The sequence below is a fragment of the Biomphalaria glabrata genome, chromosome 11 (genome assembly GCF_947242115.1).
Source record: "Biomphalaria glabrata chromosome 11, xgBioGlab47.1, whole genome shotgun sequence".
Lineage (NCBI taxonomy): Eukaryota > Metazoa > Mollusca > Gastropoda > Planorbidae > Biomphalaria > Biomphalaria glabrata.
The window spans coordinates 14,125,396-14,143,655 of NC_074721.1; the positions used below are offsets into that span (position 1 = coordinate 14,125,396).

The following is an 18,260-nucleotide window of genomic DNA, read 5'->3' on the forward strand; positions in this document are numbered from 1 at the left end:
AAAAAAGTAGCTGTTGCATCAGAACTTTGAAAGTTCTAAAATATGTTGAAGTTTCAATCTTTTAAATTACAAAATCTAAACAGGATGGTCAGACATATCACAGCTGCTATTCTCCTTTAGGGAGCCGTTAAAAATGAATTTCTCCTCACAAGTTGAGTGAAGAGTGAATTCACAGACTACTTAATGACCATCAGTGTTTCTGTTATCAATTGAGCATAATTAAATGATCAAATATAAACCATCTTGATGGACAGTCTATACATTTCTACAACAAATATCTTTAATAAACAAAAGTGAATTAAAGCGATAGAAAATACTAAAGAAATCCAGATGTAATAATGTGGTCACAAAGCTTAGAAAAACTGCCTCTAATAGATCTTTAATACATTTAAAAGCTTCAGTGGTGGTAGTAATTATAATTTATTTTTGTTTTTGTAATGTTTGAGCACTTTATCTAAGCTTCTGACCAGAGCTATTAAAGATCTAGGTTTTTAGTTTTTGGCAAATCTGAATTATTCTGTTATGTTATATAATTTTTTTTATTAGGAGATTCATCTTTAAAATAATAGCTGCTAATCTGCCTTTTAAAGTGGTGGGTCCACTTAGCAAGTTGATAAAATTATAATTATCCTTCAACTTAGAACTTGACAACAAGCCTCAAATTTCATCATATTTTTTTGTTTAAATACAATTTTTTTAAATCCAATTAAATTAAGAAGCCTACTTTAGTACTGGTAGCTGTTTATTCAAGAAGAAATCAATTTTATTAAAAAAAAAAACAACAACAAAAAGTACACTCATCAATGCTGACATAAGATCTAATAAATATAAACAGCCCAAATTCACTCTGATGCCAATCAAAAGCTCTCACAAAACCTGACATCCAAAAACTTCGTTTCAATACTTACAATTACATCTTATCACAGCATTTAAAGTTCCACAAAAATACAGTTACAATATGTCTACACATTGACACTACTGCTACACTAAGAACAAGATTTGTACATCTTTGTGCTGTCATTTCTTTCTAGCACAGCTCAAGTTGACCCTTTACAGATGTTTAAATTGTTAAAGTTAAATATTTGATCAATAGGTGTGAAAAAAAATCATCCGAGTATACAGAATGCTAGGTTATGATGACACATCACTAGTACATGGCCCCAAATAAAAGAGATTGTGGAATTGATTATAGAATTTCAGTCTCCATCTCTCTAATTTATCTGAAGTCTTCAGCAGCAAACATACCCTGAAACAAGAAAAACATAAAAACAGAATTAACTTTCTGTGTGCTTAGAAATATTTTTACCAATAATTTTTTTTAGCGTTTAGCTTTCTCAATTTGCTATGATCCTATCACTTGTCCAGATCTGTTGTGAAAGGGGAATCTTTGTGAATGTTTACATGACTGTTTTTTAAATGCATTAAAAATGTTCATTCAGGGCTCTTATAAAATATAGATGTTACTTATACCACCACATCTGTCAAGAATGATTTCTTTCCCTTGTTCAAGATACCAAACAAAATAATTAATTACCTGGTACCAATAGTAAATAAACTTTTTTTTGTATATTGATTCTTGTGTTGCCAGCTAAAGGAAATAATTGTGCAAAAATTAAACTTAATCCTAGACTGGGTGTGGGAGAAATATGTACAAGCTTTTTACTATACTGACAGAGTTGATAAAAGCTTTGTGGAAAATTCTGGAACAGTGCATATATATAAGAGGAGAAAAAGAAAGGGCAGCCAATCAATTGTGTTTCTTTTAAAGCAGACACACTTCTTTTAACAAGTTCTGTGTATGTACTGAATTTTGTATGCTTTATTTTCTACATTAAATTCTACTTTACGTTCAAGTTAGTTTATTGACTGTCTTCATTGTCAAATCTGCATCACAACCAAGTGGCAACAACTACATGTTCAGTGTGGCAATCAAGATAAGTAAGACTTTGAATCAATCAATTCATCAATTAAAAAAAACAAAAAAAAAAAAGCATAATCACATATTTTGTGCATTATAAGATTTTGAATAACAGTTAGTTGTTTTTTTATATAGATCTAAACTAGGCAGTGAAAATAATAGCTAAGATTTTTTGTATAGATCTAAACAAGACAGAATTAGAACAACAGCATCTTTTCTTTAGGAAGAATGCTAAATAGAAATCAAAAGGAAACTACAAACGTGAGAAAAAGATTTTATCTGGACTAAATTATGTGTGCAAATTTAATGGCTACCCTATTGAAATATTTTTTGTTACCATACCTTGGCTCTCCTAAGTATAGAATCTTTAGATGGATCATATGGAGAATCTTTGCTGGGAATTTCTAAAACTGATGGAATGGGAAGATCATGGCTGTCTATTACATGGCGAATCATTTCAGCTACCTGCAAAAGACAGTATTGTTATGAATAATGTGTCTTTTTTTTTTTTCTTCATTATTTTTTTTTAGCTGTTTCTAACTATACAACAAAATGGACTAAAATGTGCCAAATAATCAGAATCACGTATAGGAAATGATGTAAAAGATAATTGTTTTGAGGATCAGAAAAGGCCATGCTGAATTTTGTGTTTTGTTTAAAATTACACAGAATGTTATTGTTTAAAAATTTGATTGAAACAAAATTGGAGGGAACCGCAAAATATAAATTTACTGTAAAATAATACAGTGCTAAGGGCCAATGGAAACTACATTAACAGAATGTACATGGTATGCATTTTTTGGTTTACATTACAGATGTTACTTCAAAAGAGAAGATAATTATGTCCTACAGGCATCCATGTAGTAGTGCATGATAACCAGAGACTTAAACTCTGCTAAGTCATTGGTTTTCCTGGATGATTCAGGCAACCCATTCCATACTCTAATGGTACTAGGGAAGAAGGAGCACTTGCACAAATTTATCCTAGCATCTGGAATGAAGGGTCCCAAACAGAAGATCCTTATAGCCAAACCAAGATACAATTTTTTTAATTTTAGATGTTTTGTTTTTGTTAGTTTATCTCAATGGGGAGTAATTATAATAGCACTGAGTTTAAAGTTTGACAAATCTTTACAATGGGAATCTTGGAGTTTTTTCACTTACCATGTGAGCCTCTAGGCAATTTGAACAATTCGTTTACCATTAACATTTACAACAAAATAAGGAAAGATATATTTAATATATACATTTTAGCAGGGGGGAAGATGAAGGTGACATTACTTTTTAAAAGTTAAATATAATGCAAATTTATTTTCATTCCTTAATTTTGGTGTTAATTTAAAACTAAAACAGCTACATACATTTTGGTTGATAAGAATTATAGCAATGTCATCTCTTTTCAAATAGTTTTTGAATGTTTCTTCTATTTCTCCAATGCTTGTATCTGAAAATAAAGACAGATTCTCCAAAATCAAGCTGATAATATTATGTGTGCAAATAAATAACTAATGAAACCAAAGGGCAAAATATTGTTTCATGGGTTCCAGAGATGTAGCACAAAAAAACAGATAATTAAACATTTCAGTAATAATTGTATTTATTGCCTAGAACCCTGATTAATAAAAAAAAAGGACAAAAAAATTATATAAAAATCTTTTTTTTAAAAAACAAAGCTTATCTAATAAAGAACTATGCACTTACAACTATATCTCAATAATGTAGACCTTATTTCCCTTATTCAAAAAAAAATAAAAAATTAATTGACTAATTGGTTATTTTTTTAAATTGATTCATGTTTTGTTAGGTGCAATAAATAACTGTTTAAAGTTTCAACTTGATTCTCTTCATGGGTGTGGGAGAAATAACTCCCAATTATCTAAGGGGACAAAACCCTACATATTTAGCTGCATCAAATAATCCTTCTTCCCTTACAGTATTATTGGAGAATGGAATGGGTTGTCTGCATCGTCCAGGAAAGCCAGTGACTTTGCAGAGTTTAAATCATTGATTAACATGCATGACTAGATTGATGCAAATAAGCCAAGAGTAATGGGGAAGATCTAACCTCCCTAATACCAGTTTACCTACTTCAATATCTAAATACTATATATAAACTTACTTTTGTCAACAACCATGAAGTTACTAGTTCTGTTCTTATTCATTTCACCAAGCCCACCAAGAACGAAGCCGACACAAGTGTCCTTGGAATAAAAAGCAATCAATAATTGTTTCAAAAAACCTTTTTTTAAAAACTGTTATTTAGAGCAAAACTTAAAGAATGAGAACAAGCCATACACATTTTTAAAACCTACATGAGTTTAAAAAAGCATTACAAAAGTGTCAGTCAGAATGACTGGTCACAATTGCTAAGCTCTCATTTGCAGTTGTTTTTTTTTTAAATAGTAAATTTTTCTGTCTTGAAAGACAGAATTTTTGGGTGCTGTTGGAGATCTTTTAATTATTTAGTCACAGATTGTGATCACTTTGGCAGTAAGTTTTTACTTTTAGATTTTTTTACTCCATAATGGTTAGGATTAGGGAAAAAAAAATTAATTTCTCGGGCACTCCCCATCCTATTGCTGATAAAATAGATATAGTGGTTTGGTTTTGCAAATATCATTTAAATTTAATATCAAGGTCAACTATTGAGAGAGTTTGTCAAATTTAGTGATCTTGATTTTTGTGAGATCAACTAAAGCAAGCGCTGGTAAACCCAAGTAAGCAAAGCATAGCTAATATATATATATTTTTTTATATTTATTATATAATCCTAGAATTTCTTCCTTTAAAGTGACTTTTTTTTATACAAGCTTAAGACAGTCAAGTATTCACTCTTTCAATGACATATATCTTCATTCTCTGCTACTAACTGATAGAGAGGATAGTAAAATATGTCGACATAAGAGATGGACAAATTGATAACAAATTGCAGCGACAGTAGATCAGGAACAACTATACAATGCATTTTTTTTTTTAAATATATTTTTCAAACTCCTTTTCAGATGAACACATGTAACTATTGCACAGAAGAACACATATATATATATTTTGTATTACATTATTATTATGAAAGTATTTACCAGTACATAATTTGTTTTTTAAATAACAAAAAATGTTTATTTCCCCTTCTTGACTGTGTTGAGGTATTTCTCTTTCATGACTAGCATGACAACGTGGGATACTTGTGCAAATTTTGAGAAACATGTACCCCCCCAGTTTATATATTTGTGAAATTATATAAGTGTATCCCAGTCTAAAAAGTCTTCTGGATTTTGTATGGCTGATGCATCTTGGGGGCTTAAAATCTGATTACGCCTGGACCTATCTACTTCTTCCCAAAGAAAAAAGAAATTTATACCAGTGAACTTTGACCGCAGGTAACAATGTTGTCTTTACAATGTAAACTTTAGCCACTTTAGGAAGTTACATACAAAGTCATGAAAAAAAAAATGCTTCATGCACAGTGCCTAGTCTATTTCTAGATCTATATTATATTTATATATGTAAGTTTGGTAGTAAGCATTCAAATAAAGATGATTTGATTTAATAATATTAATTAATTTTATGATATTAATTGGTTGTTGTGATGTTTAATGAGATTAACGAAACATCATTGTCCAAGAATCTATCATAAACATGCTTTACTCTAGATCATGAATCTGTATATATCCATGAATCTAGATATTATATTAGAAGAATTCTCTGAGAGGCTAGTGACACTGTCATCAGTGTAGTCAAGATAAATTAGATCTAGTATAGTAACAGTTAGATTATAGAACCTTGAATGAAACACTAACATTTTGATACACAGATCTAGATTCTAGATCAGAATTAGAGTTATTAGTAAGTATTAGAATAGAATGTCACTAGAATGACTAGATTTAAGAGGGAGCAGGAAGTCAGAGGAAGAAAATAAATCTTGTCCTCCAAAGAAAAGCTGGCTGGATTAACACAATAATTTAAAAATTTAATACAAGAATGGACAGGCCTCTCTGAGTCTCTCGTGAATTACTGAATAGTCACAGCACATGTGGAATCAGTGAATTGGAATAAAAATAGCTAGACTCTAGTAGTAGTAGCTAGATCTAGAATCTAGTTTTAGAGTCTACTTGTCTTGATCTACTAGCCACTACTCATCTACTGCCACTAGGACACACAAAAAAGTCAAGACTCAGTCAAGGCATGGACGTGACAATGTCAATGTGACATGTCACTATCTAGATCTAGAATATATCTAGACTAGTGACTAGATGTAGAGACGAGAGTGTCACAAGAGACATTGACAAATGGTGACATGATTCAAAATTGGTCATTTGAAGAGTGATGATTCGATTGATTCAGTCACGACAGGTCACAGATGATCATCATCAATCATCATCATCATGAAATGTCATGATTTGATGATGATCATCATGAATGAAACCTTTTTATTTTAATACAAAATATCGCACGATTCAAGTAAAAAAAAACAACATGCAAGAGTAAAAAAAAGATGGTACGCAAATTTACAAACACTATTCACAAACTACCTCATCTCCAATAACTGCAATTAACTTTCCCCTTGCTGCTGCTAATGCCATTTTAAGATTTTATGATTTTCTTTCTTGGTTGTTACAAATACAAGTCATATGATTGTTTTGTTTTTTTATTCCGGAAGTTCCAGGAAATTCATGTCCTGTCTTTTTCAACTCAAACTAGAATAAAATATGGAGATCGATATATAAATACACATAGACTAGATAGAAATGTCGTCTTAATATGTACGACTAGTTAAAATTTGATCTAAAAGAAATTGTATTCGTATATATTTTATGATACAGAGTTTGCATTTAATTTTATTTTAATGTTATATGAAACTAGTGAATAAAACGAGTTTTGCGTTTGGGCCGTTAAACCTTCTATTAGCTACTTACGGGTAAAAGTGAATTATTTTTTTTTAAGGGATTGCGTTTAAAAAAATCAAAAAGAAAAATATTTGACCTAATACAATATCTAAGTTATCAACTTATATTTCGCTTTCTTAGGAAATTAATTTGTGAATCTAGATCTAGATTGCATATTATAGAACAATGTGTTTTTGTTTTTTTTTTTCCAGCTTGGCAAAGGACAGAGAGACGACTTCAGGGCAAGTTACTCTATTATTTTTTTTACTTTAGTATTTATCTTGTCTAAAAATCAAAACTCTAAATAAAAATAAATCTAGATTCTAGTAAAGTGTAAAAGTGCCAACATCACAAAATGAGGTCAAACATTGTTGGTTGGAAGATCTAGAAAAAGTGCTATGTAATTGTATTCTTCATTAATATAGAATAGACATCTAGATCTAATATTGTCGCGTATTGCAAAATAACTAAAAAACTCACAACTTTCATCATGATGCAAATGAGCCAAATGAAATTACTGAAACATCTGCTGGTCAATCTGGAATTCTAGATGATAGATCTACTCTGTCGTCTCTGTCTCTGTCATTCATAACTAACTCAAACAAAGTCTTACTCATTATGAATCTATATTATTCTCATACATTATTATCTAGATGTAGAATATATATATTAGTGAGACATAGACACAATCACATAGACATACTCACATAGTTATAGCTCAGAGACTTTTTAAGTCTAGAATAGATTAGATTACCATAATAATTATTTTATAGTTAAACTAATAGTTATACTAAAAGTAGTAAAAGTGATTATAATTTTATCTATTATTCTATATATTATAGATAACTAATAATCTATATATACTATATGTATATAGTATATATACAGTGCTTTTTTTGTGACGGTAGGCACCAATACTGCCCGGCACCTTTTTCAATGTGGGGAAAAAATTATATTTAATAACTTTTCTTGTATTTTAACGTTTATCATTAATTTATTAGTATTTAAAAGTTATGTAATCCATCTTTAATACCGGCACCTATTATTTTACAAAAAAAAGCACTGTCTATATATATATATATATATATATATATATATATATATATATATATATATATATGTAGATTTTAAATTCTAAATTCTAAATAAATCTATTTTATATACTATTCTATTCTAGACAATCTAGATCTATTCTAGATATAAAATTATTAATCTATATATATCTATTGAATAGTATTGAAATTTTAGTGTTATACAATTATACATCTAGTAACTAAATAATATCTAGTAAAATACTACCAACTCATTGACTAGATCTAGAATCTAGAGCTAGATTAGATGAAAGTAGATCTGTGTCTCTAGTGTTAAAATTTAATAGTAATGATAAATAATACACAGGGGGGTGCGATGGGTGAGTGGTTAAGCGCTCGGCTTCCGAACCTGGGTTCAAATCTCGGTGAAGACTGGGATTTTGAATTTTGGGATTTTAAGGGTGCCCCTGAGTCTACCCAACTCTAATGGGTACCTGACTTTAGTTGGGGAAAGTAAAGGCGGTTGTGCTGGCCACATAACACCCTGCTTGTTAACCATTGGCCATAGAAAATGATGACCTTAACATCATCTGCCCCATAGATCGCATTGTCTGATAGGGAAACTTACTTAATAATACACAGATCTAAGATCTAAATCTTCTATGATATTCTATCTGAATCTGATCACTAACTCAGTCACTGATTAATAAGATATATAACATACAAATCTAGTCAAGATCTAAAAGAAGTACTAAAATTATTGATTTAGTCACATTTCTTTCTTTCCTTATTAGACATTATTTGTTAATTGGTTTTAATGTTCTAAATGCCATTTCATCACCAGAAATTTCAAAACAAACAAGCAGAAGATGGAAGATTGATTTAATCTTTATATTATGCTTGTTACTGTTGCATTGAAGAAATTTATATATGGCTTGAAAAGGTAAATAGTCTACTAGACCATATATATAATATAATATAATAATATATATATTATTATATATATATATATATATATTAGCCTTAGTAACTAAAGATAAAGTTATATAAAATGTTTATCTATTATAATTTTATTGATCAGTTTTTATTGATGGTAGAGACTTTGTATAGCAAAAGTGATTGAATGGCAAATCTTCACTGCTTGCACTTGATCTAAGTATTGAAAAAAAAAGATATGTGCAATAATGTTTGTTTCCAAATTGTAATGCCATGGATGGAAGCGTTTGTTTCCACCATATATACACCTTCACTATATACACCTTTTCTCCATATCTCATTTCAGAGGACTAAGCTATTACAGACCATAGCATGAGTGGTCATAGTCCATTAGTTCTTATATTGCAGTGTAGAGAATAGTTATTGTCTAATTTTTTTTTTCAGAATGTAAAAATTACCCCCAAATTAAATGTAAGTAGCTTCCAGCTTCAAGTGGGTTTATATACAAGGAAAAAAGTTTTAAACTCTACTTGTCACAAAAAAAACAACTGAACATATGTCACATCAGAATTATAAAAAACTACTGCTTCTTAAAACTTATTAAATGGAAAGCTATGTATTTCATAATCATAATGTCTTTTTCTGGTGTTTTTTTTTTATAACTCACACTGCAGATATTCCTCTTCTTCTATGGTCATACATTAAGTCTAAGAAAATGGAAACAACAGGCGTAGCGCCATTAAAAGATGAACATAACATAATACATAATGATAATGAAACTAAAGCAAACATTCTAAACAAATACTTTGCATCAGCATTCTCAGCCCCAGGAGACAAAGACATATTACTGAATTTGAACCAAGTAGACAACATAGAAGATATAGTAGTACAAGAAAATGGAATTCAAAAAATATTTGCCAACACCAAACCAAATAAAGCTTCTGGACCTGATGGTATTCCAGCTAGATTACTCAAAGAACTAAGTAATGAGCTAGCCCCAGTGTTCAAAATACTCTTTCAGGCTTCACTTAACCAGGGCAGAGTACCTAAGGACTGGAAAGAAGCTAATGTCACCCCCCTATTTAAAAAAGGAGAAAAATCTGACCCAGGAAACTACAGACCAGTATCACTTACCAGCATCACATGTAAAATCCTAGAACACATAATATGTAGCAGCATCATAAACCACTTAGACAAACATAATGTCCTCACACCATACCAACATGGCTTTAGGAAATATAGATCATGTGAAACACAACTAATAGGACTAATTGATGATTTTTCAAAAGGTTTAGATAATAGTGAACAAATAGATGCTATCTTACTAGATTTTTCTAAGGCTTTTGACAAAGTTCACCACCATAGTTTGCTTAAAAAATTAAAATATTTCGGCATTAATGGTCCACTGCATCAGTGGATTAAAGACTTTCTGATAGGGAGAGAACAAACTGTAATAATAAATGGTTCTAAATCAACACCGATAACAGTAAACTCAGGTGTACCTCAAGGAACAGTCTTGGGTCCACTACTATTTTTAATTTACATAAATGATTTACCAAATTGCATTAGTTCAGGAACAAAAGTCAGATTATTTGCAGACGATTGCATAATATATAGAACAATAAAAACAACACAAGACACAGATATTTTACAAAGAGAATTAGATGAATTACAGAAATGGGAATCAAATTGGAGCATGTCTTTCCACCCAGAAAAATGTCAGTTGTTAAGAGTAACAAAAAAACTAAAACAAATTAATTCCACTTATCTTATTCATGGCAAACCAGTAACACAGACTAAAAACGCAAAATACCTAGGTGTTATAATAAATGAAAAACTGTCATGGAATCCACATATTGATGAAACTACAAAAAAATCAAACAAAGCATTAGGATTTATTAAAAGAAATTTCTATAAATCAAATAAGAACATAAAACTAAAATGTTATTTAACCTTGGTTAGGCCAATAATAGAATATGCATCCTCTGTTTGGGACCCCTCAACTCAAGAAAACATTAAGAAACTAGAACAGACACAAAATAGAGCAGTGCAATTCATAACAAACGAATATTCACATTTGACTAGAGTAACACCTTTAGTAAAATCACTAAATTTAGAAAGCCTTCAGGACAGAAGGCTCAAAAGTAAAGTAGCAATAATACATAAAACACTGAACCATAATCTTCAAATACAAAAACAAAATTTAATAAAATACTCTGAAAGACACAAAGATAAAGGCACATTCCTCGTCCCATATGCTAGGACAAATTTGTACAAATACTCCTTCTTCCCTAGTGCTATTAGAGCATGGAATGGGTTGCCTGAGCTAGCCAGGAAAACCAGTGACTTGGCAGAATTTAAGTCATTGGTTAATATGCATGACTAAATGCATGACGCGTAGGACGTCATCATCTTCTTTTTTGAAGTAACGTCTGTATTATATAAGATAAGATAAAGAGATGTTGGATCTGAAATAACATTTTTAAATTTGAGATAAAACTAAAATATTATGTACTTTCTATAAAAGCTGTTCTCATGTGTGTAAAACATTAATGATGATAATAATACATTTATTTTATCTTTTGAACATGATGTATGTTATTATTTTCTAATATAGAATTCTGTGACGTGGAGGCATTAAACATTGTGGTAACTGATCAGCTGCATTACAAAGGTACTAACATTGAAACTACAAAATGTCTTTAATAGAAGGCATTGGAGATGAAGTTATACTCATTTTGGGCATATTTACACTTGGCATAATATTAATGCTTGCATGGCTGTCAACTCACACTGCAGATATTCCTCTTCTAAGAGATGTAGGAGTAATAGTTGTGGAGCTTAGTCAAAGGAGGGTGAGGCCTCAAAATCAAGATCCTACTGCCAGTGCAACAGACTTAACAGATGGATCTGTAGGTGCAAATGTTAGTTTAAATGAAAGTCGTGGAATACCAGCCCCAGAAAATTTAGTGACTTCTAGCTCAGAAGGGGAAAATACTACAGATGGTCAAAGGCCGGTGGGAGCTCAAGCGCCTGATTCTCTTTGTAATGATTGCAATGAAGCAATGTCAAGTGAGGCATCAATTAGTGTCCTTCAGCCTCATCAGTCGAATTTAACAGAGACTGTGAATCCAGTTAATATCAATCCTCAAGAAACAGAATCCATCCTCCCTAGGGCTTCTGTGGTTGTGGAAGAAACGTCAGAGGGCTTTCATACAACATCTGATGAACATCCCACCGATGAAGAAATCAGGCGAAGGCGAGTGCAATATTTTAATACAGCACACTTGACATCACAACTTGACTCGCTACCATCGAATGAAGCCTCAAATGAAAACGAGTTAAGGAATCTAGCAGCATCAACTTCTCAAATAACTGAATCCAAACACTCAACAAATAATAAAGAGGAACCTTCCAATTCAAATGATAGTAATAGAGACTCAGTAAACATTTCGCAGTATAGTGGCCAAGATGATTCCTTGCCACCAACTCTGCCGGAACCTGAAGGGTCAACGGATTCAAGAATTCGTGTAAAACTTAAATATATGAATGAAACTCATAGATTGGTTTATGCTAGTCCATTGGACACCATTGGTGATTTTCGGCGGTAAGTTAATGTTTTATTAAGAACAGGCATATTGTCTGTTTCCAATTTATTTTAACTTGTATTTTCTCTTAAGCTGGTTTCAATAAACATTTACTTATTGGAGTTTTCATAAAATGCAGTCCAATACATAAACAGCAAGCTTTTTTTTTTGTGAATCCAGTATACAGTATATGGAATTATTATAAACTATTTTAAACCAAATCATAATTTCAGTGCACTTTTAGCACTGTAGAATCAAATTCATAACCATAATAAACAGAGAGCCAATTATTGTGAATAACATTTAGTGTAAAAATTGCTAGTATAAAAGCTTTTTTGGCAGCTTCCAAAAGGGGAAAAGCAGCTATTAGTTTTGTGTGGTCAGTCTGTCTGCCCTGTTTAGATTGCAAAAGCTATAAAAGATATTGAAAATCATGATATTTTAGATTTTGCAACTTTTTTTTACAATGATTTTATCAACTCACTCTGCCTACTGTACATATATTGTAATCTGAAAAGAAAAAAAAACTTTCTAAAGGAAATAGTTTAGTGTATACACGTCTTGAAAGCTTCTTGTTTTTTTTAATTTAATTCATTGATAATTTTTCTAGGAACAATTTTCAGTCAGAGCTTGAGGATAACAAATGGGTTCGCTTCATCTACAATGGCCAGGATCTACGAGATGATGGACGTACATTGCAGGCCTGTAACATTAGTGACAATTGCACAATGCATTGTTTGATTACCTCTCAGACCAGGGCTACCACAGCCAGCAGTGCTAGTCATGACACTGATGAGGATTCCTTCATGGGTGCCTTGATGTATCCACTGTTCACCTTTGTTCTGTTGATAGTTTGGTACTTCAGGTTAATGTACAGGTTGGTGGTAGTTATATTTTTTTTCTTCTATTGTTGTTTTCATTATATGTTACATATATTATATACTGTGATTGTAGTGTCATGTATAGCTGATCAAGTGTGAGTTTTAAAATAATAACCAAAGCAGCAACAGCTTTGAAACTACTGATATAATGTTTGATTATCATATAACGTCAATAGCTTTCAAACAACTGATATACCGGTATATAAATAAATGATTATCATAACTCATAAACTAGAGAAATTCATGTCTTTCTTTATTAATTTTTTTAACAGTTCAAAATATAATTAGACTTTCCAAATGTGATTAATATATTATATATGCTAGTTTTTCACATAAGGATACTTAAGTCTACTTAATGTCATATAAAGTTATTTATATTAGTTTAATCTTGGAGTGGTTTAAAAAATAATATTTTCTAAAATAATAAAACAAATTTTAGAAAATTCAGTAATTATGCAAAAAGACCATATGATACAATCACTCTTAGCAGTAATTTCCTATAAAAAATTCATGCAGTTATATCTTAGCTTAATTGTTTAAAGAAACATGTTTAAAGTTATTTGTAACCATTTTTTTAGTTTTCTTCTAAATAAATTTCTTGAGCAAAAGAATTCAACAATATAATTCAATCAAAATGTAAACACCACTTTAGGAGACTTAATTTTCTTCTACCTTTTTTTTTTAATACTAATAGAAACATGGTTTTCAAATGTATGTGAATGTCATCTATGTTTATCTATCTTGCAGGCAATACTTCAGTGCTATGAGTACAGTATGTTTGATAGGAATAACATTTTTGCTTATACTTAGTTACATATCAAGTTTACGTTCAGGCGGTGAGCAGCGACCTCCACAACAGGCAGTACAGGAAGCTAGAAATGCTGAGGCTCAGAACCACCAACATGTAGATTAATTTGACCAGACACTTGAACTCTCCTATAAAAAGATACATTGTAAAACCTTTAGTAGTGTGAATATCTTAGTAACTGTAAAATTGTATAAACTCAACACTGAAGAGGTCAGTATACAGTAATGGACTATTCAAATCCTTAACAATATTATGATGGAGCTTGTTTATTAATTTATTTAAACCATAATTGCATTTTAATTTTGTAAAATATGTTACACACCTCGGCCGCCCATGGTCTGTCTATTTCTATCAATGTTTGATCAGTAGAAATTGAAATTGTTTATAAGAAAGAATGAATATTGAATAGGGTATATTAAAGATCAATGCTTCATTGTTGATGTGCTTAAAAATTTTTTTGAAGAATTTGAATGCAACAAACCTGATGATTGAAATAATTTTTTTTTTTCAAAACATTTGTTGTGATTAATTAGTCTTTATTTTATTCGTGACACAATTAATTTAAATTATTTATTTAATGATTGATATCAAATTAATTAAATGGAAAAAAACATGCTGTTGTATTGTCTCACACTTTGATTGTGTACATTAAGTATTGATAAAATGAAGAAATTCTCAGCAGTTGTTGACTTTGACATAGCATAGATCTACAGTGGGACAATAAAAGTTATAGTAATAAGTTCATCCCTATCAAACCTTTGAAAAAATTTCTTATTCAGAAAACAGAATTTTGTAATATTGGTACTTAAAATTACCCAGTTACCTTTTTTTTTTAAGTCCTTAACAATTTTTAGGCTAAAAACGTTTTATGGATTATATTTTAAGTTTTTCTTTTTTTAATTTTATATTGCACTTCAGTTTTCTGTTTTTTTTGTTATCAAAATCCTTGATAAGCTCCTTGGACCTCATTTATGGGCTTCTGTCACCTCTTCTTTGGGCTCAGACTTGCTTTTTTTTTCCATTTTGCAGTTGATGTAGTCTTATCTTATAATATTTGAATGAGATTTATAACATTGCAAGACGTAAAATAGGATATACATCAAACTTGTATTGAGAACTTTTGTTTTCACGTTGCAATATATTTTCAGCAGCAGTAAAAAAAAAAGCGTTAACTCTTCAATGTTTAAAATCTGATCTTAACATTTTTAGTAACATTAATTTATTGTTTAATCGTCTCTGTTATCATCTCTTTGTTATGAACCTGATGATTGTGATATTTTAATACATTATTGCATCTAACCAAATAACAAGATTTTTTTTCTGACCATTTTCTTTTTTATGTAAGACCTCATAATGGAATGGGCTTTCGACTGCATTGCTTAATGTCCTGGATTTTTACATTCATAGCTTGTAGAGAAATGGAATTTAAAGACCTTAATGTAAATCTTAAGGCAGTATAAACTGTATTAGGAAAAGTTATTCAGTTTGTAGTTTTCTTAATATTTTCTTTTTTGTTCTGAGTAAAATTGTGTGCTTCAATTTTTCTGTGGCATATTAATATTAAAGCATAATGAAAATGTTTAAATAAAAATTCTGGATATATTTTTCTAAATGTTATAAAAAAAAAAAAATTAATAAATATTTGAAAAAAAAAATTATAGCAGATTGTAATTGATTTGAGATTTATGTATGGTCATGTGGTACTGTTTCTAACCCTGATGGCAACCATCCCCCACCATTCCGTAGAAAGTTTGGGCTAGGGTATAATAATCTTCAATTCTGAAGGAACACCCAAAACATGTAAAATAAAATAAACAAATAATCAACATGACAGATTAAATTAAATTGATGGGCATAAGATTTAATTGTTATTATTTTTTTTTACATTTGTATTATTAAAGATACTTTTGTGGAAGTCAACCAAAAAATAATAATTTTGAATATTACATAGCAGATTGCCATATTTTATTTCATATTCCTATTTGTTTCTAAAAAAATCTTTTTTTTTTGTTGGTGTTAGTTTTTAATTGCTGTTGTCTTTTGCAATATGGCAATATTACTACTTTAAGTTGTATTATTTGGCTGTGCCTGTAATTAAAGAAAATCATAACATGGTTATTTGAACCAAGTTTCTATTTAACTACAATCATTATATTCTTGCATAGATATTTTTTTTCCAGTGTTAAATGGTTATTGGAATTATATTTTTATTTTCACTTTTCTTTATCTTTAAACAAGCAGAAAGGTTGCAGCAGGTATCTGAGTGGCATGTGGCCAGATAAACAGAGACTTATTGGTTAAAAGAAAAATTCATTGTTAAAAAAGTAAAGGAATTGTAGAAGTACCATTAAAGTAATTTAATAAAGATTGTTTACTTTTATTATAATATTTGAACTAAATAGTTTTACTATACTTAATCAAGCTATAAACATGTTTGGATGGCTGCTTGGTTGTGTGGTATATGCACTGGACTGTTGTCTGGATGGTTCCAGGTTCAAACTCTCTCAATCCATCCTAAGTAATCCTGCAGGAGGTTTGGCCTAGAATGTAATAATCTTCAGTTCTGAAGGAACATCCAAGACAGAGGGAAAAAAAAACAACTTTTGCTTGCTTATCAGTTGCCTTTGTAAAATAAACAAAATGTATTATCACTTAAGTGTTGTTGTATTATTCATGTTTGTGTGTATCACAGTGTTCAATAACATTTGTGTCTTTATGCAGATGTTTTTTCTGGTATAAAGAATCAAATTTAACTGGCTCTTACAATAGAGAATGTACATGTAAATTAATAATGGAAAATTCATAAAACAACTCAATTTTAAGATCTGAAAATAATATAAAGAGTATATTTGGTTTTTTTAAAATGTTTGGAACTTCAGACTTTATCATGACCTAATGACATCAGTAGCTTAAGTTATGTACAATCATAACTTGAAATTGCAGCTTTTAGAGTGGTTTTGTGTAGAAAGAGATAATTTGCTTTGCACCTTTTTTATTACCCCAATTTGTGTTTTTAAAGAGAAAGAAATATTGACAGTGGTGTAAGTTGACATAAATGCCATATGTGACTTCTAAGCTTACCAATCAAACATGTAACCTAAGAAATAGGCTTTAAAATTCATTATTATTACTCTATTTGTATGACATGGGTACAGTAGTTTTTTTAAATCTCACTTTGAACTGGACATTTATATGATGTAGTTTTATATACAAGACTCTTTGTTCTACTTTTAAGTAGTCATAAGGTGGTAGTTTTTTTTTTTTGTCAAACTGATTGTTTGAATTTGCAGAATGCTTTTTCATGCCTTATCAATATTAAATATAATGCTCCTCATTTTATTTTTCTATTTACAAGTATAAAGTAAGTAAAGTTCCCCTTTCAGACCCTTTAGGGCAGATGATGTAAAGGTCATCTGCTTCTGTATCCCTCTTGTTAAGGAGGACGCCATGTGGCCAGCACAAGGAACAACGACTTTTACTTTTCCCCAAATAATATCAGGCACCCCTTAGAGCTGGGTAGACTCAGAGGTGCCCTAAAGATCCTAAAATTAAAAAATCCCAGGATTTGAACCCAAGATCCCCAGTTTGGAAGTCAAGCGCTTTACCACTCAATGACCGTGAAGCTCTGAAAATATGAAAATTTGTTTTATACAAATTAGAAAAACAACTGTCTTTCTCTTGATATGGATTGATGTGATACCTAAATAATGATCTTGGTGTCACAAGTAGGCTTTGATACCAGAGTTTTGTTTTTCACGGTCAACTAAATATTACAGTATTATTGTTTATTTCACTAAATAATAGCCAAGTCTCAAACCTGTTGAGTTTATAAACTAAATAAATGCAATGATTCACATTTGTAGTTGTGTCTTTGTGTTAATTAATATTTTTTTTTTATTGAAAAATATCAACTTTGATCCAGGTTTATGAATTTTGCATGGACCACATTCAAAACAGAGTTTGAGTTTAAGACATGTTTATGCAATAAGCTTAATGACCATTTGTCCTTATTGATATAATTAAAAGATGGCAGAGGGAAATAATATAAAATTGCTAGCTGATTGTGCTTTTTTTAAATTTTGTTTCATGACTTGTAATACAAATGTTCTTTTTGTTCTGAAGTTTTGTTGGTTAGGATAAAAATTCTTAATAAAATTAGTCCTTGGAACCTTTTTACATTGTTTTGTTTTTATTGCGCTGTTCTGTTTTTGTGTCA

The 18,260-nt window shown here is 30.3% G+C and overlaps 2 protein-coding genes across 2 annotated transcripts; one reads left to right on the plus strand and one right to left on the minus strand.

Moving 5' to 3' along the window:
* Positions 1-724: 724 nt before the first annotated feature.
* LOC106054837 (V-type proton ATPase subunit F-like) lies at positions 725-6,604 on the minus strand. The gene is made up of 5 exons (XM_056004721.1): positions 6,448-6,604; positions 4,038-4,119; positions 3,280-3,362; positions 2,261-2,383; positions 725-1,246 (listed from the first exon to the last, which is right to left on the minus strand). The coding sequence occupies exons 1-5, from the start codon at positions 6,496-6,498 to the stop codon at positions 1,217-1,219; spliced, it is 369 nt and encodes a 122-aa protein (XP_055860696.1). The 5' UTR covers positions 6,499-6,604; the 3' UTR covers positions 725-1,216.
* Positions 6,605-7,053: 449 nt separating this feature from the next.
* LOC106070659 (uncharacterized) lies at positions 7,054-18,217 on the plus strand. The gene is made up of 5 exons (XM_056004720.1): positions 7,054-7,201; positions 8,677-8,775; positions 11,386-12,375; positions 12,966-13,232; positions 13,984-18,217. The coding sequence occupies exons 3-5, from the start codon at positions 11,465-11,467 to the stop codon at positions 14,147-14,149; spliced, it is 1,344 nt and encodes a 447-aa protein (XP_055860695.1). The 5' UTR covers positions 7,054-7,201; positions 8,677-8,775; positions 11,386-11,464; the 3' UTR covers positions 14,150-18,217.
* Positions 18,218-18,260: the final 43 nt, after the last annotated feature.